Source organism: Bos indicus, chromosome 17 (genome assembly GCF_029378745.1).
Source record: "Bos indicus isolate NIAB-ARS_2022 breed Sahiwal x Tharparkar chromosome 17, NIAB-ARS_B.indTharparkar_mat_pri_1.0, whole genome shotgun sequence".
NCBI lineage: Eukaryota > Metazoa > Chordata > Mammalia > Artiodactyla > Bovidae > Bos > Bos indicus.
The window spans coordinates 63,020,946-63,043,298 of record NC_091776.1 but is presented as its reverse complement, the minus strand read 5'-3'; the positions used below and the strand labels follow the sequence as shown (position 1 = coordinate 63,043,298).

Here is a 22,353-nt window from a genome sequence, read left to right as displayed (position 1 = left end):
ACATATGCCTATGTGTTATACACATATAGGCGTAGGGGGAATCTTTGTCCTCAGGAGAGGTACACAGGTCGCCTGGTGTAAAGGCCACATGATACCCAGAGCATTCATCCCATCTGCTGCTGCTGCTGCTAAGTCGCTTCAGTCGTGTCCGACTCTGCGCGACCCCATAGACGGCAGCCCACCAGGCTCCCCCGTCCCTGGGATTCTCCAGGCAAGAACACTGGAGTGGGTTGCCATTTCCTCCTCCAATGCATGAAAGTGAAAAGTGAAAGTGAAGTCGCTCACTCATGTCTGACTCCGAGCAACCCCATGGATTGCAGCCCACCAGGCTCCTCCACCCATGGGATTTGCCAGGCAAGAGTACTGGAGTAGGGTGCCATTGCCTTCTCCACATCCCATTTGAGAGGAAAGTAAATAACTGATCCTAGATGCACAGGAAAAGGTCTGGAAAGATGTACCCAAACTGCTCCCCAGAGGGAACCTGTCACTTTTTATCATGAAATGAGTGTCTGAAACATCTAGATAAAACTTCTGAAAGGTTTTTTTTTGTTTTTTTTTTTAATTTTCAAAGTGGACATTAAAATGTAAGTGAAAATCACTCGGTCATGTCCGACTCTTTGCAACCCCATAGACTGTAGCCCGCCAGGCTCCTCTGTCCTTGGAATTCTCCAGGCAAGAATACTAGAGTGGGTAGCCATTCCCTTCTCTGAAGATCTTCCCGACCCAGGGATCGAACCCGAGTCTCTTGCACTATAGGTGGATTCTTTCTCATCTGAGCCACCAGGTAAGCCCTTAAAATGTAAAACTACTTTAAAAAGTTTAAGGGTGTCCCTGTTGGCTCAGTCATAAAGAATCCACCTTCCAGAGTAGGAGACACGGGTTCCATCCCTGGTCCAGGAAGATTCCATGTGCGACCTCAGAGCGACGAAGCCCGTGCACCACAACTGTTGAACCTGTGCTCGAGAACCAGGAGCCACAACTGCTCAGGCCCTGTGCTCCAACCTCTGAAGTCCATGCACCCCAGAGCCCCTGCTTTGCATCAAGGGGGGGTGCCCTGCAACGAGAGGGCCGCCCACCGCAACTAGAGAAAATCCCCCACAGCAGCAAAGACCCAGCGCAGCCATAAATAAATATAAATCCATAAAAAAGTTGAAGTCACACAAGGAAGGAGTCTTTTGGCAACTCTACAGTTGGCAAGTGATTAGTATCCAAAACATGCACACGGAGGAACCTCCCTGGTGGTCCAGTGACTAAGACCCTGCTCTCCCAATGCAGGGGGCCTGGGTTCGATCCCTGGTCAGGGAACTAGATCCCATGTGTCACAACTAAGACCCTATGCAGACAAACAACTAAAAATAAATATTAAAAAATCAACAAGGAGAAGACAACCCATGGAAGAAACAAAGGATGTAAATGGCAATTCACAGCAGAAACCAGAATAGCCAATAAACAGTGAAAAGCTGGGCAATTCCTCTATCGACCAGGGAAATGCAGGTTAAAATCACAATGAGGATGAAGAAAAATCGTCAAGTCTGCTGGTACCAAGAGACAGACACTCTCCTCCCCTGTTAGGAGGCTGTGTGCCAATGGAAGAACGATGCAGAGCAACCTGGCAGGCGCTGGTAAAGCTGAAGCAACCAACAGCGTCAGGCCAGCAAGCCCACTTCTATTTAAACACTCAGAAGCTCTCACACAGGAATAAGGAGACACATTCCAGAATGTTCGCCACATCGTGGTTTATAACAGAGAAAAACCGGAAACTACCTAAATATATTTGCACAGGGAGACACCATAGAGAAATAAAAATAAACGAACTGGGGCTAAATGCACCAATGTGGGGAAAGAATCTTAAAAAACATTCAGTTTTTATAGAAGATGACTGGGGCCGTGACACAAATCTCAACATATTTCAAAGAATTAAAATAATGCAGAAAATGTTCTGAGATTACAATGCAACTAAGGTAAAAATCAGTGGTGATGGAGGAATTCCCTGGAGGTTCAGGGGTTAAGAATCAGTTTCCACCACAGGGGCAGGGTGGGGGTGGGGTGGGTGTTCCCACTCCTGTGCGGGGAGGGGAACTGGAGAACTAAGATCACACAAGGGGTCAAAAGAAAAAAAAAATCAATATCGATGGGTATGGGAGTTGCCCTCTGTTTGTTTTTTACTTTTTGGCATTCCAGCTGAGCTATTTCAAATCCTAAAAGATGATACTGTGAAAGTGCTGCACTCAATATGCCAGCAAATTTGGAAAAATCAGCAGTGGCCCCAGGACTGGAAAAGGTCAGTTTTCATTCCAATCCCAAAGAAAGGTAATGCCAAAGAATGTTCAGACTACCGTGCAATTGTGCTCATTTCACATGCTAGCAAAATAATGCTCAAAACCCTTCAAGCTAGGCTTCAACAGTATGTGAACTGAGAACTTCCAGATGTACAAGCTGGATTTAGAAAAGGCAGAGGAACCAGAGATCAAATTGCCAACATCCACTGGATCCTAAAAAAGACAAGGGAATCCCAGAAAAACATCTCCTTCTGCTTCACGGACTACGCTAAAGACTGTGACTGTGTGGACCACAACAAACTGTGGAAAATTCTTAAAGAGCTGGGAATACCAAACCACCTGACCTGTCTCCTGAGAAACCTGTAGGCAGATCAAGAAGCAATAATTAGAACTGGACATGGAGAGACTGGTTCAGAATTGGGAAAGAGGTACGTGAAGGCTGTATATTGTCACCCTGTTTATTTAACTTCTATGCAGAGTATATCATGAGAAATGCTGGGCTGGATAAATTTCAAGCTGGAAACAAGATTGCTGGGAGAAATATCAATAACATCAGATACACAGTCTGCAAGATTAACCAGCCTGATCTACTTAAAAAAAAAAATACCTATAATATAAGTGGAACTATTATGTAACCCTGTTCTGTATTTTCCAAGTCTCCTGTAAATGTGTTACGCTTTCATAATTCAAAAAGAAAATAAAAATTAACCTGTCTGTACACTTCAAAAATGCCAATGTCACAAAAAAACAAATTCACTCTGAGAAACCATCCTAGAATGAGAGGCACACAGCGACATGTGTGCAACCCACCTGTGTAGTTCAGGTTCAAGAGGACCTCACGTGGACTTCAACATTCAGTTCTGAGCTGCAGAAGCTTCCACTAAGGAAGGCCTGCTCCCTGCTCAAAACTGAGGGTTCATGGTTGACTCTCCCCACAAGCTGGAATCAAGATTTCTGGGAGAAATATCAATAACCTCAGATATGAAGAAGAACTAAAGAGCCTCTTGATGAAAGTGAAAGAGGACAGTGAAAAAGATGGCTTAAAACTCAACATTCAGAAAACTAAGATCATAGCATCTGGTCCCATCACTTCATGGCAAATAGATGGGGAAACAATGGAAATAGTGACAGCCTTTATTTTGGGGGGCCCCAAAATCACTGCAGATGGTGACTGCAGCCATGAAATTAAAAGACGTTTGCTCCTTGGAAGAAAAGTTATGACTAACTTGGACAGCATATTAAAAAGCAGAGATATGACTTTGCCAACAAAGGTCTGCCTAGTCAAAGCCAGTTTTTCCAGTAGTCATGTATGGGTGTGAGAGTTGGACTATAAAGAAAGCTGAGCACCAAAGAATTGATGCTTTTGAACTGTGGTGTTGGAGAAGACTCTTGAGAGTCCCTTGGACTGCAAGGAGATCCAACCAGTCCATCCTAAAGGAGATCAGTCCTGGGTGTTCATTGGAAGGACTGATGTTGAAGCTGAAACTCCAATACTTTGGCCACCTGATGCAAAGAGCTGACTCCTTGGAAAAGACCCTGATGCTGGGAAAGATTGAAGGAGGGAGGAGAAGGGGATGACAGAGGGTACGATGGTTGGATGGCATCACTGACTCAATGGACATGAGTTTGAGTAAATTCTGGGAGTTGGTGACCGACAGGGAAGCCTGGCGTGCTGCAGTCCATGGGGTTGCAAAGAGTCGGATACGACTGAGTGACTGAACTGACTTCCGCCTTCCCCCACCCCCAACTGGAAAGGGAGACCCGAGACCTGTGAGAGCTTTTGGAAGCCCAGGAGTGCATACACTCCTGGACGTTGGCTCAGAGACCCTGGCTTTTCACCTGCGCAATGGAGGGTGGTATGGCTCTATCTGGCCCTGTCGCTGAGGTTCTTCCCAGCCCCATCTGAGAAGAACACGGTCAGCTGGGGTGGCCACTGGACAAATCAGCATACTTCCCAGGTGGGGCTGACTCTGCTGGCCCAGCCCTGTGCCCTGCAGGAGCTCTGTGGCTCTGGCTGCCTGGCCCTTCAAGGTCTGGAGCCATTTCAGCAGGTAGGCCAGGCGGGCTTGATGCCAGGCCAGGAGGGGCCAGAGTCCAGAGCAGGAGAAGCAGGTTCCTAGCCTGGCGTCCCGCCTGGGACCGGGGCTCAGGTTGGGCCCCCTCTGTTCCCCTGTGAACCTCAAAGCCCCCTCACACTCCACCACTGCCTGGAGGAAAGGCCCAGAGACCGCCTCAACCTCGTGCCTGTCCCCACACCCTCACAGGGGCCAGGAGCCAGGGCTGCCTCGTTGGAGGCGTCGTGGTGTCATCTGGACGCCTGTGGTGCCCCAGTCACTGAGTCGGGGAGAGACCGTCCTTTCCCAGCCTCCCAGGTGGCTCAACCGTGGCTGCTCCGGGGCAGGAGCCCTGAATCCCAGGCTGTTCCCCGCACCTTCAGCTTGCCATCCCAACCCAGAGCCCCGCAGAGGGGTGCGCTGGCCGCTTACCTGGAGTAGGAGGAGGTGCAGCTCCGCAGACGCCGAGGCGGCAGCGAAGCGGTCCCCGCGCTCCTCGCGGCCGCATCCGTGCGCCTGGGCATCTCGGGATCCCGGGATCGCGCACCTGTTACCACTCACGCCCCGCCCGCCTGCGCAGCGGGGGAAACACGCCGCCGCCGCTGCGTCTCCCGGCCCAGCACTGCCAGGCTCCTCCATCCCGCGCACCTGGACCAGGTGCCCCGCCCCGCCCCCAAGGAACGTGTGCCCAGAGAGCCGCTCTCTCCTGCAGGAGCCTCGGCTCGGGCTCTGCCCGAAGGTCAAAAGCAAGGCCGGCCCTGGGCGCCCGGGGTCGGCGGGCTGGAGGCTGCCTCCCAAACCTGCACGGAAACCGCGCGCGGCGAGAGCCCGCGTGGTTGGGCGCCCACTGCATGGTGGCTCCAAATGGATCATGTCCCCATTCCCTCTGCCCTCCAGAGACCTCAAGTGTAAGTCTCAGCCCTTCCCGCTCGGCGGCGGAGGGCTGTCCCCACCTCCTCTGAAGCTCTCTTTGCGGGCTCTTCTCACCCCCACCCCACCCCCCTTTTCTGTCTTCTCCAGCAGCTCCACTCTCTTCTCTGCCTTGGGCCACAGCGGTGATCGTCGCGTGCTCCCCCGGACCCCACAGAGGTTCTTCCGTTCCAACGCCAGCCCCACAGCACAGGGACTGGAAACCCAACCCTCCTAAAACCCGTTTCCTTGCTGAGTTTATGATTAATCTCTCTCTCCAAAACTTTGCGCTTCCCTAGTGGCTCAGACGGTAATGAATCTGCCTGCAATGCAGGAGTCTCTGGTTCGATTCAGCCTGCCCCCCGCCCCCCACCCCGTCTCTCTTACACACACACACTCACACAGTGTGGGGGTTTGTAGAGAGCAGTCTAAAAGACCATCGTTCCCTCCCCAGCAGCAGCACTCAGGCAAGGACACACAGGTCAGGGGACAGGTATCCTTTATTACTCGGTTCCCACATATAATTGTCCCAAAGCACAAGTCAGACCCCTCACCTGTACTCATTTATACTTTACAAAGGTTATCGGTGCGCAGGAAGGCTTCCATAACGACCCAGCCCCAAGGCGGCGAAGGCCTCAGAGAACACAACTTCTGCGTCGAGATGTGGTCGTTCCGGCCTCCAACCCACTCCTCCAGACCCTGAACTCAGAGGAAACGGCAGACGCTGGGTCTCCTGCTGAGCGCCAGGACCCACAGGACAGAATTCGGGGAGTCCCCGGGGGAATCATTTCTCCCTTCCCACGGCCAAGCCCCCAGATGAAGAAAATAAGGCACGGTCAACGGTGGAGAGGGTACAAAGTCAAGAAACAGCTGGAGATGGGCATCCTCAGGCCAGGTCGCAGCCAGCCTCCGCTCTTAGGAAGCCGGCTCTGGGGTGGAGAGAGGTAACGGAGGGCAGCAGGCCCACCCAGGAGCCTGGGCCTGGGAGGTGGGAGGGGTCCTGGCAAGAGGGGGCGTGGCCCCGCCCCGCAGGCTGCAGCGGGGGAGTCAGTGGGAAGGCCACGTGACTCCCTCCCCCTTTCCCAGGGTCCTCCGGCCAGCTCGGCTCCTCGGCCGGCACGGTCAGCCCTCCAGAAAGGGCTCAGCTCCGGTAGCTCTTGAGCAGGTGCCCGGCGACCACGAGCCTCTGGATCTCACTGGTGCCTTCATAAATCTCGGTGATGCGGGCGTCGCGGTAGTGCCGCTCGGCTGGCATCTCCTTCACGTAGCCCATGCCGCCCAGGATCTGCATGGCCTGAAGGGGAACGGGAGGGCTCAGGAAAGGAAGACCAACCCCCCCTCCCCAACTCGTGGGGGAAAGACAGGGCAGGACCATCCACGCATAAGGGCCAGCGGGGAGGAAGAAGCAGCCGGCACACTCCCGCTTACCCAACCCTGGGGAGCTCACCCAGGCAGTGGGGACTCTCACCTGGTGGGTGATGGCAGTTGCGGCCTCCGATGCAGCCAGCTTGGCCATTGCCGCCTCCTAACCACAGAGGACGGTGGCGTCAGAAATTCTTAGCACCTGGCCTGTTCAACACGGCGGGCCTGGGGAAGCCGCCCCTTGGAGCGATAAACCCACAGGCTCAAGGAACTGGAACCCCGCCCAGACGGCTCCCTCAGTGCCTCTGCCGCCATAGAAGCTCTGGGCTGGGCCCGGGGAGACCCCTGCCCCACTGGCACCTTGGTGAAAGGCTTTTTGTTGTCCTTCAGCATGGCAGCGCGCCAGGTCAGCAGCCGGGCACTCTCCAGGGCGAGGGCCATGTCCGCCAACTTGAACTGCAACAACCCAGACCCGCCCCACCGTTGGTGCAGGCCCGCCCTCCCCTCTCCCTGAGGGGCGGGACAGAGGAGGGCGGAGGACGGAGCCGAGGCTGAAAGCCGTCTGGGAGGCAGAGAGGAAAGGCCGAACTCGCGTCCCTCTGGCGTCCAGGCAAGGCTGCGCGTCTGTTACCTGGATGGCCTGCAGCTTGGTGAGGGGCGCCCCGAAAGCACTGCGGTTCTCCGCGTAGGTCACAGCACAGTCCAGGGCGGCCTGGGCAATGCCCAGGGCCTGGGAGGCGATGCCGATGCGGCCCGTGTCCAGGGTTTGCTGTGAGGACCCACCTGTCAGGGGCCAGCCGTTCCCCAGGGCCTCACCCTAGGGAACCCCCGCCCCCCGCTGCCAGGCTCACCATGGCGATCTTGAAGCCCAGCCCCGGCTCCCCCAGCAGGCTGTCCTTGGGGATGCGACAGTCCTCGAAGATGAGGTTGGCCGTGGACGAGGCCCGGATGCCCAGCTTGTCTTCCTTCTTCCCCAGCGTGAGGCCGGGTGTGGGCATGGGGACCAGGAAGGCACTGATGCCCTGGAGGCCGGGACACGCCCCTGACTTGCTCACCGGCCCGAGGCCACGCCCCTCAGACGAACCACCCAAGACTCCCATTCGGGTCGCCACCCCAATTTCCACCTCCCTCAGAACCTCGCTGTGACGTCCTCTGCTGGCTCCTCCCGGGACAGCGCCGCCCCGGGGCCGGAAAGAGTTGGCTGGCAAGAGCCCCAGAGCCCAAGCGGCTCGGTCAGACCACAGAGATGCAGCTGGACATACTGAACGGCTTGCCGCCCCTCCCTTGCGAGCCCCTCACCTTGTTATGCAAGGATCTGTCGGTGCTGGCGAAGACCACTACGGCCGAGGCCTCCCAGGCGTTGGTGATCCAGGCCTTGGTGCCACTCAGGACCCACGAGTCACCGTCTGCCCGCGCGGTGGTGGCCGCGGCCCCTGCGTCGCTGCCGTTCCCTGCCCCACACGCAGACTCAGAGTCCACCGCCGCCAGCTCGCCCAGGACCCAAGCTCACACTTCCCACACCAAGCACCCCCCAGCCCTGCCAAGCAACCCCCCCATTCTGCGCCCCCCACCCCCCCAGCTGGTGAGCCAGACCCAGGCGCAGGGAATCAGGGTCTGGCTCCTGAGAGAAGGGGCTGGAGGGCCACACCAGCTCCCTCTCTAGAGGTGCGGGGACATGGCACCTGGCTGTCTCCAAGCCAAAGGGACAGCGGGGTCCAAGTCCCTCCGTCCCAGCTCAGGCAAGGTGGACCCCGGGCGGGGTGGGGGTGGGTGAGCCACGGTCCCAGGTGGTACCTGGTTCACTGAGGGCAAAGCAGCCAATTTTGTCACCACTAGTGAAGGGAGCAACCCACCGCTGCTTCTGCTCCTTGGTGCCGAACTTCAGGATGGGCCCTAAGTAGAGGGACTGGGGGGACCGTGGGGGGAGGTCATCGCAGGCCCCAGCACACCCGCATGCCCACCCCCAGGCCTCTTCTCTCCAGAGGCCCCATGCAAAGGACCAGGCCTAGCGGCGGTCAGGGGCGGGGAGCCAAGGGAGGGCTGTGCCTGGATGTGGGGCCGTCTGGAGCCCCCTCCCCCTCTGCCTGTGTGTCCGAGGCCCAGGCGGGAGGCTCACATTGTTGACACTCATGATGACTCCCGTGGAGGCACAGCCCCGGCTGATCTCCTCCATGGCGATGGAGTAGGCCAGGTAATCAAGGCCGGCTCCGCTGAGCTCCTCGGGCACATTCATGGCCATAAGCCCCAGCTCGCCCATCTTCTTCACCTGGCCCCAGGAAAGGATGTCATGGCAAGGGCAGCCCCCCGGGGGAGGGGGGTGGGGGTGGGGCCACAGGGCCCACCCTCTCCAACCCCAACCCACCTGCCCCCAGGCTGGTGCCCACAGAAACTCAGGTCGTGTGACCCTAACACCCACCCCGGAACCCCCAAGGCCGGATCTGTATGACAGCCCTGTTGTCTCAGGCAGTCCTGCCCCTGTACTCTGCCCTCACTCATCTCTGTGTCTACAGCCACGACCAGTGAGCATGCAGAAGGCACAAGGCTTCAGGGGCCTCCGAGGTGAAGGAGCAGGGCAGCACAGTGCCACACAGACCTTCTTCAGCCCCTAACGCTCACCGCACAGCCTGTCCTCCCCACCACAGGGCCCTTGCACATGCTGTTCCTCAGTGATGCCCTGTATCAACTGCTGTAGTCTCGTGCCAGTGAAAGATTCGATAAAGGGGAAGAGCCTGGAATGTTTGACTTGGAATCCAGGAGTGGCTGGGGTTAATTATCAAATGCCTTTGACATGCTCAGTGCTGGAAAGTGCTTCATGTGTATTCTTGGTCCAGTCTGTCTGAAGCTTGAAGCTTTGCTGAGTCAACCTCATGTCACAGGTGAGGAAGCTGGAGCTCAGGGAGGTGGAGCGCTTTGCACAGGGTGGACCTTGTAAATGGTGGGGCTGAGATTGAAACCTACCACTGACTCCAGGACTACAACCAGCTCAGTCTGCACAAGGTGAGTGATCCATGCACGGCATTTAAAAGAGAAAGTCTTATTGACCGCTAGTTGATCTACAATGTTGTGTGAATTTTCTGCTGTATAGCAAAGTAACTCTGCTATACGGATTCTTTTTCATATTCTTTTCCATATGGTTTACCGCAGGATCCTGAATATAGTTCCATGTGCTGTACAGAGGGCCTTGCTGTTTATCCATCCTATATACAATAGTTTGCACCTGCTAATCCAAAACTCCCAATTTGTCCCTCCCTCACCCCCTTCTCCTTGGCAACTACATGTCTGTTCTCCCTGTCTGTGAGTCTGTTTCTGTCCTGTATTAATAGATAGGTTCCGTTTGTGTTGTATTTTACATAACACATGTAAGTGATATCTTGTGGTATTTGTCTTTCTCTTTGACTTACTTCACTTAGTATGATAACCTCTAGGGCCACCACACTACTGCAAATGACATTATTTCATCCTTGTTTATGGCTGAGTAATATTCCACCATATGTATGTGCCACGTGTTCTTTACCCGTTCATCTGTCCATGGACAGGTTGTCTGCATGTCTTGGCTATTGTGGATAGTACTGCTATGAACACAGGGGTCCATGTATCTCTTCAAATTATAGCTTTGTCTGGATATATGCCCAGTACTGGGACTGCTGGACCATATGGCAACTCTACTTTCAGTTTTCTGAGGAGCCTCCCACTGTTATCCACTGCACCAATTTACATTCCCACCAACAGCATAGGAAGGTTCCCTTTTCTCCACACCCTCTCCAGCATTTATTATTCGGAGACTTTTGAATGGTGGCCATTCTGACCAGTGTGAGGTGGTACCTCTGTAGTTTCCATTTGCATTTCTCTAAGAATTAGAGTGGCATTTCTTATCATTAAGTGACTGAGACGTTCTTGACTCGACAGTGATGTCTGGGAAGAGGGGCATCGGTGAATTTGCTGAACTTTCACAATGATTTGTGTCTCTCTATGAAACTGGGTGTTTGATTCCACCTTGAGTTGTTCCCATGCGAGACAATTTGCAAGACTCTACGCTTGGGGTGGGCCTGACCCACCTCAGGGTCTCCCCTGTAATACAAGGGAGGAGATGGCCCGTGCGGAGGCAGAATGTCAGCCTCACAGGGACAAGCACACCCTAACCCCCAGGTTCAAAGAGACTGAGTATGTTCAAAGAGACTCTGCCAAGGAGATTAAGCAAAGGACCCTGAGGTGAGGAGGGGCTTCCCTGGATCATCCAGGGAGGCCAGTGTCCTCACAGGGTCCTTGTAAGGGAAAGAGGAGAAACCGGAAAAGGCCAGGCAGTGATTCTCCCTGGGGCCTGCCCAAAGGCCTGTCCACACCTTCATCAGAGCCCAGAGAGCCCAGCTTTGGATCTCCGCCCTCCAGGAACGGTCAGGCGCTAAGTGTGCACTGTTCTACGCCTGGAGAAGGCAATGGCACCCCACTCCAGTACTTTTGCCTGGAAAATCCCATGGACGGAGGAGCCTGGTGGGCTACAGTCCATGGGGTCGCTAAGAGTGGGACACAACTGAGCGACTTCACTTTCACTTTTCACTTTCATGCATTGGAGAAGGAAATGGCAACCCACTCCAGTGCTCTTGCCTGGAGAATCCCAGGGACGGGGGAGCCTGGTGGGCTGCCGTCTATGGGGTCGCACAGAGTCGGACACGACTGAAGCGACTTAGCAGCAGCAGCAGCTCTACGCCACTGCCTCTGGGGCCTGGTGCTGCAGCAGCAACAGGAAGCTAGTACACAGTGACGAATGGGATTCAGGGCCACCAGGGACGTGGCATTTCGAGAGTCACTAAAAAAAAAAAGAATTCTGTGGTCACCGCACACCTGGGGGCAGCAGGGGGTGACACTGCTCAGGAAGCCGGCGGGGATCGAGGAGTGGGTGAGGGTGGGAGGGTCTGAGAGTCAATTTCTAGGTAAGTTGATAAGAAGTCAGGGGTCCCCGAGGAGGAGAGAGGGGTCTGGAGTTCTCAAGGAGGAGAAAGGGACACATTTTTTTTCCCCTATATTCCTTAGTCTTAGTCACATACGATGTTTTTTTCTTTAAGCCCAGAGCTGATAAAACAACTCAGCTTCAACTCTGTACTAAGGATTTTATATATAAAACAACAATGTATCCTGCTTGAGGATGTTTCTCTTGTCCGTGATCCTATTCTCTTGAACATGATGTTTCTCAGCCCTGTCTGACTTTGCGAACCCATGGACTGCAATATAGACTATATTATAGACTATATTCCATGGACTATCCAGTCCATGGGACTCTCCAGGCCAGAACACTGGAGTGGGTAGGCTTTCCCTTCTCCAGGGGATCTTCCCAACCCAGGGATCAAACCCAGCAGATTCTTTACCAGCTGAGCCACCAGGGAAACCCAAGAATACTGGAGTGGGTAGCCTATCCCTTCTCCAGTGGATCTTCCCAACCCAGGAATCAAACCAGGGTCTCCGGCAATGCAGGTGGATTCTTTACTAACAGAGCTATGAGGGAAGCCCAAGGATTACATGTATAACAACAATATATCCTGCTTGAGGACATGTTTCTCTTTCTTGAGAACCTTCTGACTAATCCTGTTATCTTAAAATGTATATTATGGGAGAGGCATCTAGTAAAATCTTTCTATTGTTAATTCTAATTCTGTCATCTTAAAATGTAAATTGTGGGAGTGGGTCTAGTAAGATCTTTACAACCTTGAGACATTCTTATGATTTATTGTAATAACCAATTAAAAAAGTATATAGCTCCCTTGCTAAGACTAGCATTCTCCGCCCCCTTCTGATGTCTGTGTCAGAAGCTTCCTCTGTCCCTTTTCACAAAAAGAGCTCTGAGTGGTCAAGCCTGGTCTCTGGTCCCGAAGCTAAATCTTCTTGGGAGGTCACTGAATCTGACATGGTTCACTGTAAGCTATCAGATCAAGGAGTGGGCGAAGGTGGGAAGTAGAGTGCAGTTGAGGCGCTGTCTGTCTCTGAGCACGACCTGGGGACTTAGAGCCCAGAGCCAGCCCCGGGGTGGCCTCAGAACAGAGCCCCTTTCGAGCCCACACTTAGGGCCTCTGGCAAACCTATTCCAGAGTGAGGTGGTGGTTTATTGGGGAGGCCTGTGCTGGCTTACCAGCTAGGGCTGCATTCTACCAGGAGCCAGAAATACGCAGGGTCCCCAAGATTCATGCTCAGGCCCAGACAGGAACCCCACTGGAGGGCTTTCTCTGGCCATTGAGCAAAAGAAACTGAAGTAGAAAAAAAAAAAAAAAAAGCCCCATTTGTCTCACCCTACATGCACCATCCAGCTTCTCTAGGCATTAAGACACACAGCCCCCTCTTTAGTCTCTCTCTCTCTCTGTCTCTCTCTCTGGTCCATGACCGTGGGATAAATGACACATCAGCCCATCACACCAAGAAGACTCCATTTCACCCCAGGAGACAGAAGGGGAACCGAAATTCCCAGGTGGAGTACCGGCAGGACAAGGATGACCCCGCGTTCCTGGGACGGGTGGGGCCTCTTGCGCAGATGGTGACGCTCCTGGGAGACACCCAGAGTCCGATGAGAAAGCCAGGGCCCCTGGCTCTCTGCCCCTCACCCCACCCTCTAGTGCTCTCTGTACCAGAAGAGAAAGCTGCCCGAGTCCACAATGACTGCACCCAAGTGGCGGCCTCACCAGCATGCTATTTTCCCCCCAACCTTTCTCACTCTCAAGTGTATCTGGAGATTGCTGGCAATACGCCATGGCCAGCTGCAGGAACATTCCAGGGAAAATGTGGAGACAGAAAGGCAGTGGAGAGAAGAGGGCATGATCAAGAAGAAGAAGAAGGTGAAGACAAAATAAAAAGCAGTACACACATACAAAGACCGTGTGTCCGGCTGTAGAAATCATTTCTGATCACGGCATGTTTAATGGTAACTGGCTAACAGCAGCCAGCCTCCCTAATATTTTTGCCAATATTTTTGCCAATTTTGAGCGATCTCAAGGAGAACCTCTCAGAGACACCACCCACAGTGGTTACTCTCCATGCCTGTGTCTGTGAACCAGGAGTGTGGACCTGCAACCCTGACCGGGCCAAGCCTAGTGGTCTCCAAACCCGCAAGAGAGGGACTTCCCTGGCGGTCTAGTGGTTAAGACTCCCCGTTTTCAAGGCAGGGGCTGCGGATTCAATTCCTGGTTGGGGAATTAAGGGTTCCCATGTGCTGCGTACATTCTCAGTTACTAAGTTGTATCCAACTCTTTTGCAACCCCATAGACTGTAGCCCACCAGGCTCCTCTGTGCATGGGATTTTCTTGGCAAGAAGACTGGAGTGGGTTGCCATTTCCTCCTCCAGGGGATCTTCCCAACCCAGGGATCGAACCCACGACTCCTGCATTGCAGGCGGGTTCTTTACCACTGAGTCACCTGGGAAGGCCCCACTTGCGTGGCCAAAAGTAAATAAATAAATATTTTAAATGCATGAAGTTTATTAAAAAAAAAAAAAAAAACTCCCAAAGAACATGTGAGAAAGAGAAAGACCCCTTTCCTAGCAGAGCAAGCCTTCAGCACCTGCTGCCTTCATATGTGGGACCTGTTTTAGAGGGTGCTTCATATAGAAAGCAGTGCTTTTAAGTCACTTCTAAAGCTCACATTTCTAAAAAGTCACATTTGTCCTGAGTTTGCCGATGCTCATCAGAGTCCAAACTAACTCCCTTTAGAGAATCACGCCTCCTTACTTGTTGAAGATCTGCTGCTTTATTCATGAGAAGGGGCCACGGGAAGCCACCCAGCTTCTACTCTGTGCCGGTGTGTGCCGAGTGCTGGGACAGTAAGAAATTCAGGATGACTTGACCAAAAAGTTCAAGTCCATAAATTCAGCAAACGTCTGCTGAATGCCAAGCACTTACTTGGCAAGGAGGTGTTTCGCTGGGCCAGGAGGCAGGTGTTTGAACAAGCCTGGCCTTCAGGAAGGCAACCTTAGAAAATAACTGGGACACGGGACACACACAATAGCGTGATAAGCACACCCAGAGAGCCAGGGATTATGAACACAGTGACAAATTCTTGGTGGGAGAGGTGAAAGGTGATGCTATTCAGGGGACGCCACCAGGGTGGCGTTAACAAGAGTCTGTGCATATGAATAAGAGGGAAAATGGAGTATGGTTCAAGAGGCTTCTATGTGGTAAACGATCATCTGAGATTAGGGCAAGAGGAGGAAAAGCAGATTTTGCACCCAATAAACATACTCAATTCTTCTCCCCTTGACTCTTCCTCAGAAAACCCACTTTTCCTGGGAGAAAAAATTCTTCAGGAAAAAAACATTAGAAAACACTCACTAAGTATCTCCTGCAGGTTGGACAGAATCTACATCTGGCTCCTCCGATCCTAGCTGTCTGGCTTTACTGACTGAGAAATGTAATTCCTGGCTTCTGTTTCCTCATCTGGAAACTGGAGATCAGTGAAGAAACTGCCTGAGTGTTTTGTTGATGATTTAAGGGTAAGTACATGAAAATCACCAATTTAATGGACATGAATTTGAGCAAACTCCAGGAGGTAGTGGAGGACACAGGAGCCTGGCGGGCTACAGTCTGTGGGGTCGCAAAGAGTCAGACACGACTGAGCAACTGGACAGCAACCTGGAATATGGTAACCCCCAAATAAGAGTTACTCCTGTTATTATTACTACCGTCATTTTAAAACACGACTGGTATTATTTTAAATTTTGCAACCTGTCCTATTACCCCTGTGTCTACCGTTTTGACCCTTCTGCTTGTTTAAGTCCTGGATTTCCTTCTGTAACTATAGCTGAGCACCACCCATAGTAACAGAGACAGTGAGAAAAACAATGAGCCAATACGCTTCGATCCTCAGCAAAGGGACTCCCTGGGCAACCGCTGCATCCCATCAGTGACCAAAATGAGAGCGTCCAATTCATGCGAGGCAGTGGCAAGATCAGAGATCAGAAGATTTACCGCTCTCTCTCCCCAAGCCCTAGAACCTCAGGCAAATCTTACAACTGTTCCTTTATCCTCTGCTGTTCAGTCACTAAGCCTGCAGCACGCCAGACTTCCCTGTCCTTCACCATTTCCTAGGGCTTGCTCAAACTCATGTCCATTCAGTCGGTGATGCTATCCAAACATATCCTCTGTTGTCCCCTTCTCATCCTGCCCTCAATCTTTCCCAGCATCAGGGTCTTTTCCAATGAGTCAGCTCTTCGCATTGGGTGGCCAAAGCATTGGAGTTTCAGCTTCAGTGAATATTCAGGGTTGATTTCCTTTAGGATTGACTGGTTTGATCTCGCAGTCCAAGGCACTCTCAAGAGTCTTCTCCAGCACAACACTTCAAAAGCATCAATTCTTTGGCAATCAGCCTTCTTTATGGTCTAACCCTCACATCTATACATGACTACTGGAAAAACCATAGCTTATATAAGGACTATACAGACCTTTGTAGGCAAAGTGATATCTCTGCTTCTTAATACGCTGTCTAGGCTTATCATAGCTTTTCTTCCAAGGAGCAAGCATCTTTTAATTTCATGGGTGCAGTCACCATCCACAGTGATTTTGGAGCCCAGGAAAAGAAAGTTTGTCACTGTTTCCATTGTTTCCCCATCTGTTTGCCATGACATGATGGGACTGGATGTCATGATCTTAGTTTTCTGAATGTTGAATTTTAAGCCAACTTTTTCACTCTTCTCTTTCACCTTCATCAAGCGGCTCTTTAGTTCCTCTTCGCCTTCTGCCATAAGGGGGTATCATCTGCATATCTGAGGTTACTGATATTTCTCCCAGTAATCTTGAATCCAGCTTATGATTCATCCAGCCCAGCGTTTCTCATGATGTACTCTGCATATAAGTTAAATAAGCAGGGTAACAATATACAGCCTTGATGTACTCCTTTTCCTATTTGGAACCAGTCTGTTGTTCCATGTCCAGTTCTAACTGTTGCTTCTTGACCTCTTTACAGATTTCTCAGGAGGCAAGTCAGGTGGTCTGGATTTCCCATCTCTTGAAGAATTTTCCACAGTTTGTTGTGATCCACACAAAGGCTTTAGCATGGTCAATGAAGCAGAAGTAGATGTTTTTCTGGAACTCTTGTGCTTTTTCAATGATCCAGCGGATGTTGGCAATTTGATCTCTGCCTTTTCTAAATCCAGCTTGCATATTTGGAAGTTCTCAGTTCATGTACTGTTGAAGCCTAGCTTGAAGGGTTTTGAGCATTATCTTGCTCACAAGTGAAATGAGTGCAATTGTGTGGTAGTTTGGACATTCTTTGGCATTGCCCCTCTTTGGGATTGGAATGAAAACTGACCTTTTCCAGTCCTGTGGCCACTGCTGAGTTTTGCAAATTTGCTGGCATATCGAATGTAGCACTTTCACAGCATCATCTTTTAGGATCTGAAATGGCTCAGCTAGAATTCTGTCACCTCCACTAGCGTTGCTGGTAGTAATGCTTCCTAAGGCCCATCTGACTTTGCACTCCAGGACTTCTGGTTCTGGGTGAGTGACCATACCATAGTGGCTATCCAGGTCATTAAGACCTTTTTTGTACAGTTCTTTTTCAGGCATGACCTAAATCAAATCCCTTATGATTATACAGTGGAACTGAGAAACAGATTTAAGGGACTAGATCTGATAGACAGAGTGCCTGATGAACTATGGACAGAGGTTCATGACATTGTACAGGAGACAGGGATCAAGACCATCCCCATGGAAAAGAAATGCAAAAAAGCAAAATGGCTGTCTGAGGAGGCCTTACAAATTGCTGTGAAAAGAAGAGAAGCGAAAAGCAAAGGAGAAAAGGAAAGACATAAGCATCTGAATGCAGAGTTCCAAAGAATAGCAAGGAGAGATAAGAAAGCCTTCCTCAGTGATCAATGCAAAGAAATAGAGGAAAACAACAGAATGGGAAAGACTAGAAATCTCTTCAAGAAAATTAGCGATACCAAGGGAACATTTCATGCAAAGATGGGCTTGATCAAGGACAGAAATGGTATGGACCTAACAGAAGCAGAAGATATTAAGAAGAGGTGGCAAGAATACACAGAAGAACTGTACAAAAAAGATCTTCACGAGCCAGATAATCACAATGGTGTGATCACTCACCTAGAGCCAGATATCCTGGAATGTGAAGTCAAGTGGGCCTTAGAAAGCATCACTACCAACAAAGCTAGTGGAGGTGATAGAATTCCAATTGAGCTATTTCAAATCCTGTTTGAAAGATGATGCTGTGAAAGTGTTGCACTCAATATGCCAACAAATTTGGAAAACTCAGCGGTGGCCACAGGACTGGAAAAGGTCAGTTTTCATTCCAATCCCAAAGAAAGGCAATGCCAAAGAATGCTCAAACTACCACATAATTGCACTCATCTCACACGCTATTAATGCTCAAAATTCTCCAAGCCAGGCTTCAGCAATACATGAACCGTGAACTTTCAGATGTTCAAGCTGGTTTTAGAAAAGGCAGAGAAACCAGAGATCAAATTGCCAACACCCACTGGATCAACGAAAAAGCAAGAGAGTTCCAGAAAAACATCTATTTCTGCTTTATTGACTATGCCAAAGCCTTTCACTGTGTGGATCACAATAAACTGTGGAAAATTCTTCAAGAGATGGGAATACCAGACCACCTGACCTGCCTCTTGAGAAACCTATATGCAAGTCAGGAAGCAACAGTTAGAACTGGACATGGAACAACAGACTGGTTCCAAATAGGAAAAGGAGTACATCAAGGCTGTATGTTGTCACCCTGCTTATTTAACTTATATGCAGAGTATGTCATGAGAAATGCTGGGCTAGAAGAAGCACAAGCTGGAATCAAGACTGCCGGGAGAAATACCAATAACCTCAGATATGCAGATGACACCACCCTTATGGCAGAAAGAGAAGAGGAACTAAAAAGCCTCTTGATGAAAGTGAAAGAAGAGAGTGAAAAAGTTGGCTTAAAGCTCAACATTCATGGCAGAAGATCATGGCATCTGTTTCCATCACTTCATGGGAAATAGATGGGGAAACAGTGGAAACAGTATCAGACTTTATTTTTTGGGGCTCCAAAATTATTGCAGATGGTGATTGCAGCCATGAAATTAAAAGACGCTTACTCCTTGGAAGAAAAGTTATGACCAACCTAGATAGTATATTGAAAAGCAGAGATATTACTTTGCCAACAAAGGTCCGTCTAGTCAAGGCTATAGTTTTTCTAGTGGTCATGTATGGATGTGAGAGTTGGACTGTGAAGAAAGCTGAGCGCTGAAGAATTGATGCTTTTGAACTGCGGTGTTGGAGAAGACTCTTGAGAGTCCCTTGGACTGCAAGAAGATCCAACCAGTGCATCCTAAAGGAGATCAGCCCTGGGTGTTCATTGGAAGCACTGATGCTGAAGCTGAAACTCCAATGCTTTGGCCACCTCATGCGAAGAGCTGACTCCTTGGACAAGACTCTGATGCTGGGAGGGATTGGGGGCAGGAGGAGAAGGGGACGACAGAGGATGAGATGGCTGGATGGCATCACTGACTCAATGGATATGAGTTTGGGTAGACTCTGGGAGTTGGTGATAGACAGGGAGGCCTGGCGTGCTGCGATTCATGGGGTCGCAAAGAGTCGGTCACGACTGAGTGACTGAACTGAACTGAACACTTGGGAGTATGAATTCTAGCCCCACAAGCTGGTAAGCCTTGGAAAATCACGTCCCCTCTCTGTGCTTCAACTTTCTCAACTGTAATAAAAATAATAATAGTATTAATAGCTTCTGTTTTTCACATGCACCATGGACTTAACATACACAATCCCCTACAATCCTTACAACCATTCCAGGAAGCCAAATGGAGATTAGACCTGCAGCTGGGGATGCCTTTAGTACTAAATGCGATGAAGACAACTTCAAGGCTTACCACATAAAAGTTGCCCAACTCATTTTGGTGCTCAGAATGCCACCCACCTACTACTTTGAGCTCTTTAGATGTTATATCCACAGTCCAGGCACAGTGCCTGTGAACACAGTGCACTGTGAGCACACAGCATGCACTAAGATGGGAAAACTGGCCCCAAGGCTGAAGAAGCATGTTAACAGCAACCACAGGTTCTGAATTCCCCAGACGGGCAGCCAGGGTGTGAAGGCCTGACAGAACCGCTTTATCACAAGTCATCTCAACAGCATCTACTAAGTGCAATCGTGTGCCAGACAGCTGGTTAAGTCCCACGGGAGGGTACAGCAGAAGCACTTGTCCTCACAGGAATGATACAGTGACACAGGGTGGACAGGACCGACTGGGATCTCAGCGGCTGGCAGAAGACAGATGTGGGTTGGAACCTTAGCTCTGTAACTCATTAGCTTCATGACCTTGTGCTCATTATTTAAGCCTCTCATCAATCTGAGTTTCATCAACTACACAACAGGATACGTAATAATGGCACCTTCATCTCATTGGACAGTTTTAAGAGACAGATAAGCCAGGCACTTCCCCAGTGGTCCAATGGTTAAGACTCCGAGCTGCCACCGAAGGGGGCATGAGTTCGATCACCAGTCAGGGAACTAAGATTCTGCATGACACATGGTGCAGCCAAAAAAAAGAAAAGAAAAGAAACAGGTGTGCTAACCCATCAGCACTTAGGTGAGTACCAAGCACATGTCAGCGTTTTATGTGTTAACTATTATTATCAACACAATGCCTGGTATACAGTAAGCATAGCAATCATCCACCATGACTACTGTTATTCCAGAAGTTATTATCCTGGCTACAGGCCTCATGCTGGACAGTGGAAACCTCCAGGGCATTTTCTGGCCCCCAGGACCACACACCCTGAGGGTTCCCTGACTGCAGTGTCACTGTCACCGGTTGTCACTGTCACCAGTTATCCTGGAGCAGAGGGCAGATTCCATCACTGGGTGCTGAGGTTGGAATTCTCACCTGAGCTGCTGGGAAGCGATGCTCCTTGTCCACCTGGGCTGCGATGGGAAAGAGCTCCTTCTCGGCAAAGTCGCGGCACGTCTGCCGCAGCATCTGGTGAGTCTCGGGCAGTTCAACAGACTGGTAGACGGTATGTAGGCGACGCCAGCCCCAAGGCCAGGGGGCTGCCAGAGAGAAAAGGAGTCAGTGGAAGAGGAATGCAAGAGGTCTCATGTAGTAATTAAAATAATAACAGTGATCCACTTACTGGGTGGGCTTCCCTGGTGACTCAGATGGTAAAGAAACTGCCTGCAACACAGGCGACCCAGGTTCAATCCCTGGGTTGGGAAGATCCCCTGGAGAAGGGAATGACTATCCACTCCAGTATTCTTGCCTAGAGAATTCCATGGACAGAGGAGCCTGGCAGGCTACAATCCATGGGGGTCACAGAGTTGGACACGACTGAATGATGAACACTTTTCCACTTTTTCACTTATGAGTGGTTCTCCACACAAATGACTCGTGTCCCCCAGGGGGACATCTGGCAATGTCCAGAGACATTTTTGGTTGTCTCAACCGAAGGGTGGTAGGGAGTGGGTAGAGGCCAGGAAAACTGCTAAACATTGTACAGGACAGAACCCATGATAAAGAACTAGGGGCCCAAAATGTCATTAACACTGCTGTTGAGAATAGAACGGAATGTTCACCATGCTTGCTGAACACTGTACAACAGTCCTCCTCAGTGGCCAGTATAAGACCAGTGACGTGAGAGCACAATTCTGTGACCTCAGGCCAGGATCTTAACTTCACTGGTTTCTCTAAATGTGGAGGACAACAGTACTCTGCTCCTGGGCTAGAACCATGAAAACTAACTGTAGCACTTAGCACTTAACCCTAACCTTGCTGAGAGCAGCGACAGCTCTCAAAGAGGGCTCCCTTTGTTATTATTCAGGGTGAGTGGGTCTTGACCAGGCAAAGGAAGCCCTGGCCACAGGTGCCACTGCTGCCACAGGGTAGAGAAATTAGAAGATGGGAAAGAGGATACCAGTGAGCTCCTGTCATCTGCCAGGCACCTGTATTTTAATCTTTGTTTAACAACTCTATGATTTCTGGGAGACCTGGGTTTGAACCCTGGGTCGGGAAAATCCTCTGGAGAAGGAAATGGCAACCCACTCCAGTACTCTTGCCTGGAAAATCCCATGGACGGAGGAGCTTGGTTAAGCTACAGTGTGTGGGGTCGCAAAGAGTCGGACACGTCTGAGCGACTTCACCTTACCTTCACCTTACCTAACAACTCTGAGAACAGCAGTATACTGTGGTCGTTTCACACAAGGGCCCAAGGTCACAGATGTACAGTTTGGGTTCAACCCCAGACCTGGCACCCTAGGAATGGCGTACCTTGAACCTCCTCCGAAGGTGCAATAAGTTTCGGGGTGAGAGTGGTGGGGTGGTGCAGCGTGAGAAGCGGGCCGGAGCAGGGGCCGCGGCCACGCAGGCGCAAGGAGCAGCCTAACTGGGGCAAAGGCCGCCCGGCCGCCCGCCCTGCTGCAGGGGTGAACCCGCTGCCCGGACCCATGCCCACCCGGACCCACGCCCGCCCCGCCCGCCGCCCCACCGTGCGGGGTCAGAACGCACTCACCTCCGCGGACAAGGCCACAGGCCCGGGCGAGCAGCATGGCAGCCATGGAGGACAGACACGGCGGGCCAGTACTGGGCTTCTTCCCGGCGACCTCCGGGCCGCAGCACGGGTTCCGGGCCGTGCGGGGAGGGACCTGCGCCTGTCAGGAGCCCCGCCCCTCGGGCCTCGGGGGCGGGCCCGGGGCCGGCCGCGGGTGCCCTGCCTCAGCCCGCCACCCCCACCGCGGAGATAATCCAACTCTTTAGGCAAAGTCTCCCA

The 22,353-nt window shown here is 51.4% G+C and overlaps 1 protein-coding gene across 2 annotated transcripts; it reads right to left on the bottom strand.

Annotated features, from left to right (window-relative positions):
* Positions 1-5,724: 5,724 nt before the first annotated feature.
* ACADS (acyl-CoA dehydrogenase short chain) lies at positions 5,725-22,254 on the bottom strand. Of its 2 annotated transcripts, XM_019977747.2 has the most exons (10): positions 22,096-22,254; positions 20,478-20,641; positions 8,721-8,870; positions 8,399-8,510; positions 7,904-8,055; positions 7,456-7,626; positions 7,236-7,373; positions 6,965-7,060; positions 6,711-6,767; positions 5,725-6,536 (listed from the first exon to the last, which is right to left on the bottom strand). In XM_019977747.2, exons 1-10 carry the CDS (start codon positions 22,139-22,141, stop codon positions 6,384-6,386), a joined length of 1,239 nt encoding a protein of 412 aa, XP_019833306.2. In that variant the 5' UTR covers positions 22,142-22,254; the 3' UTR covers positions 5,725-6,383. The 2 variants fall into 2 exon arrangements, with proteins under 2 accessions (XP_019833306.2, XP_019833307.2); XM_019977748.2 differs by lacking the exon at positions 6,965-7,060.
* Between the last annotated feature and the right edge of the window lie 99 nt (positions 22,255-22,353).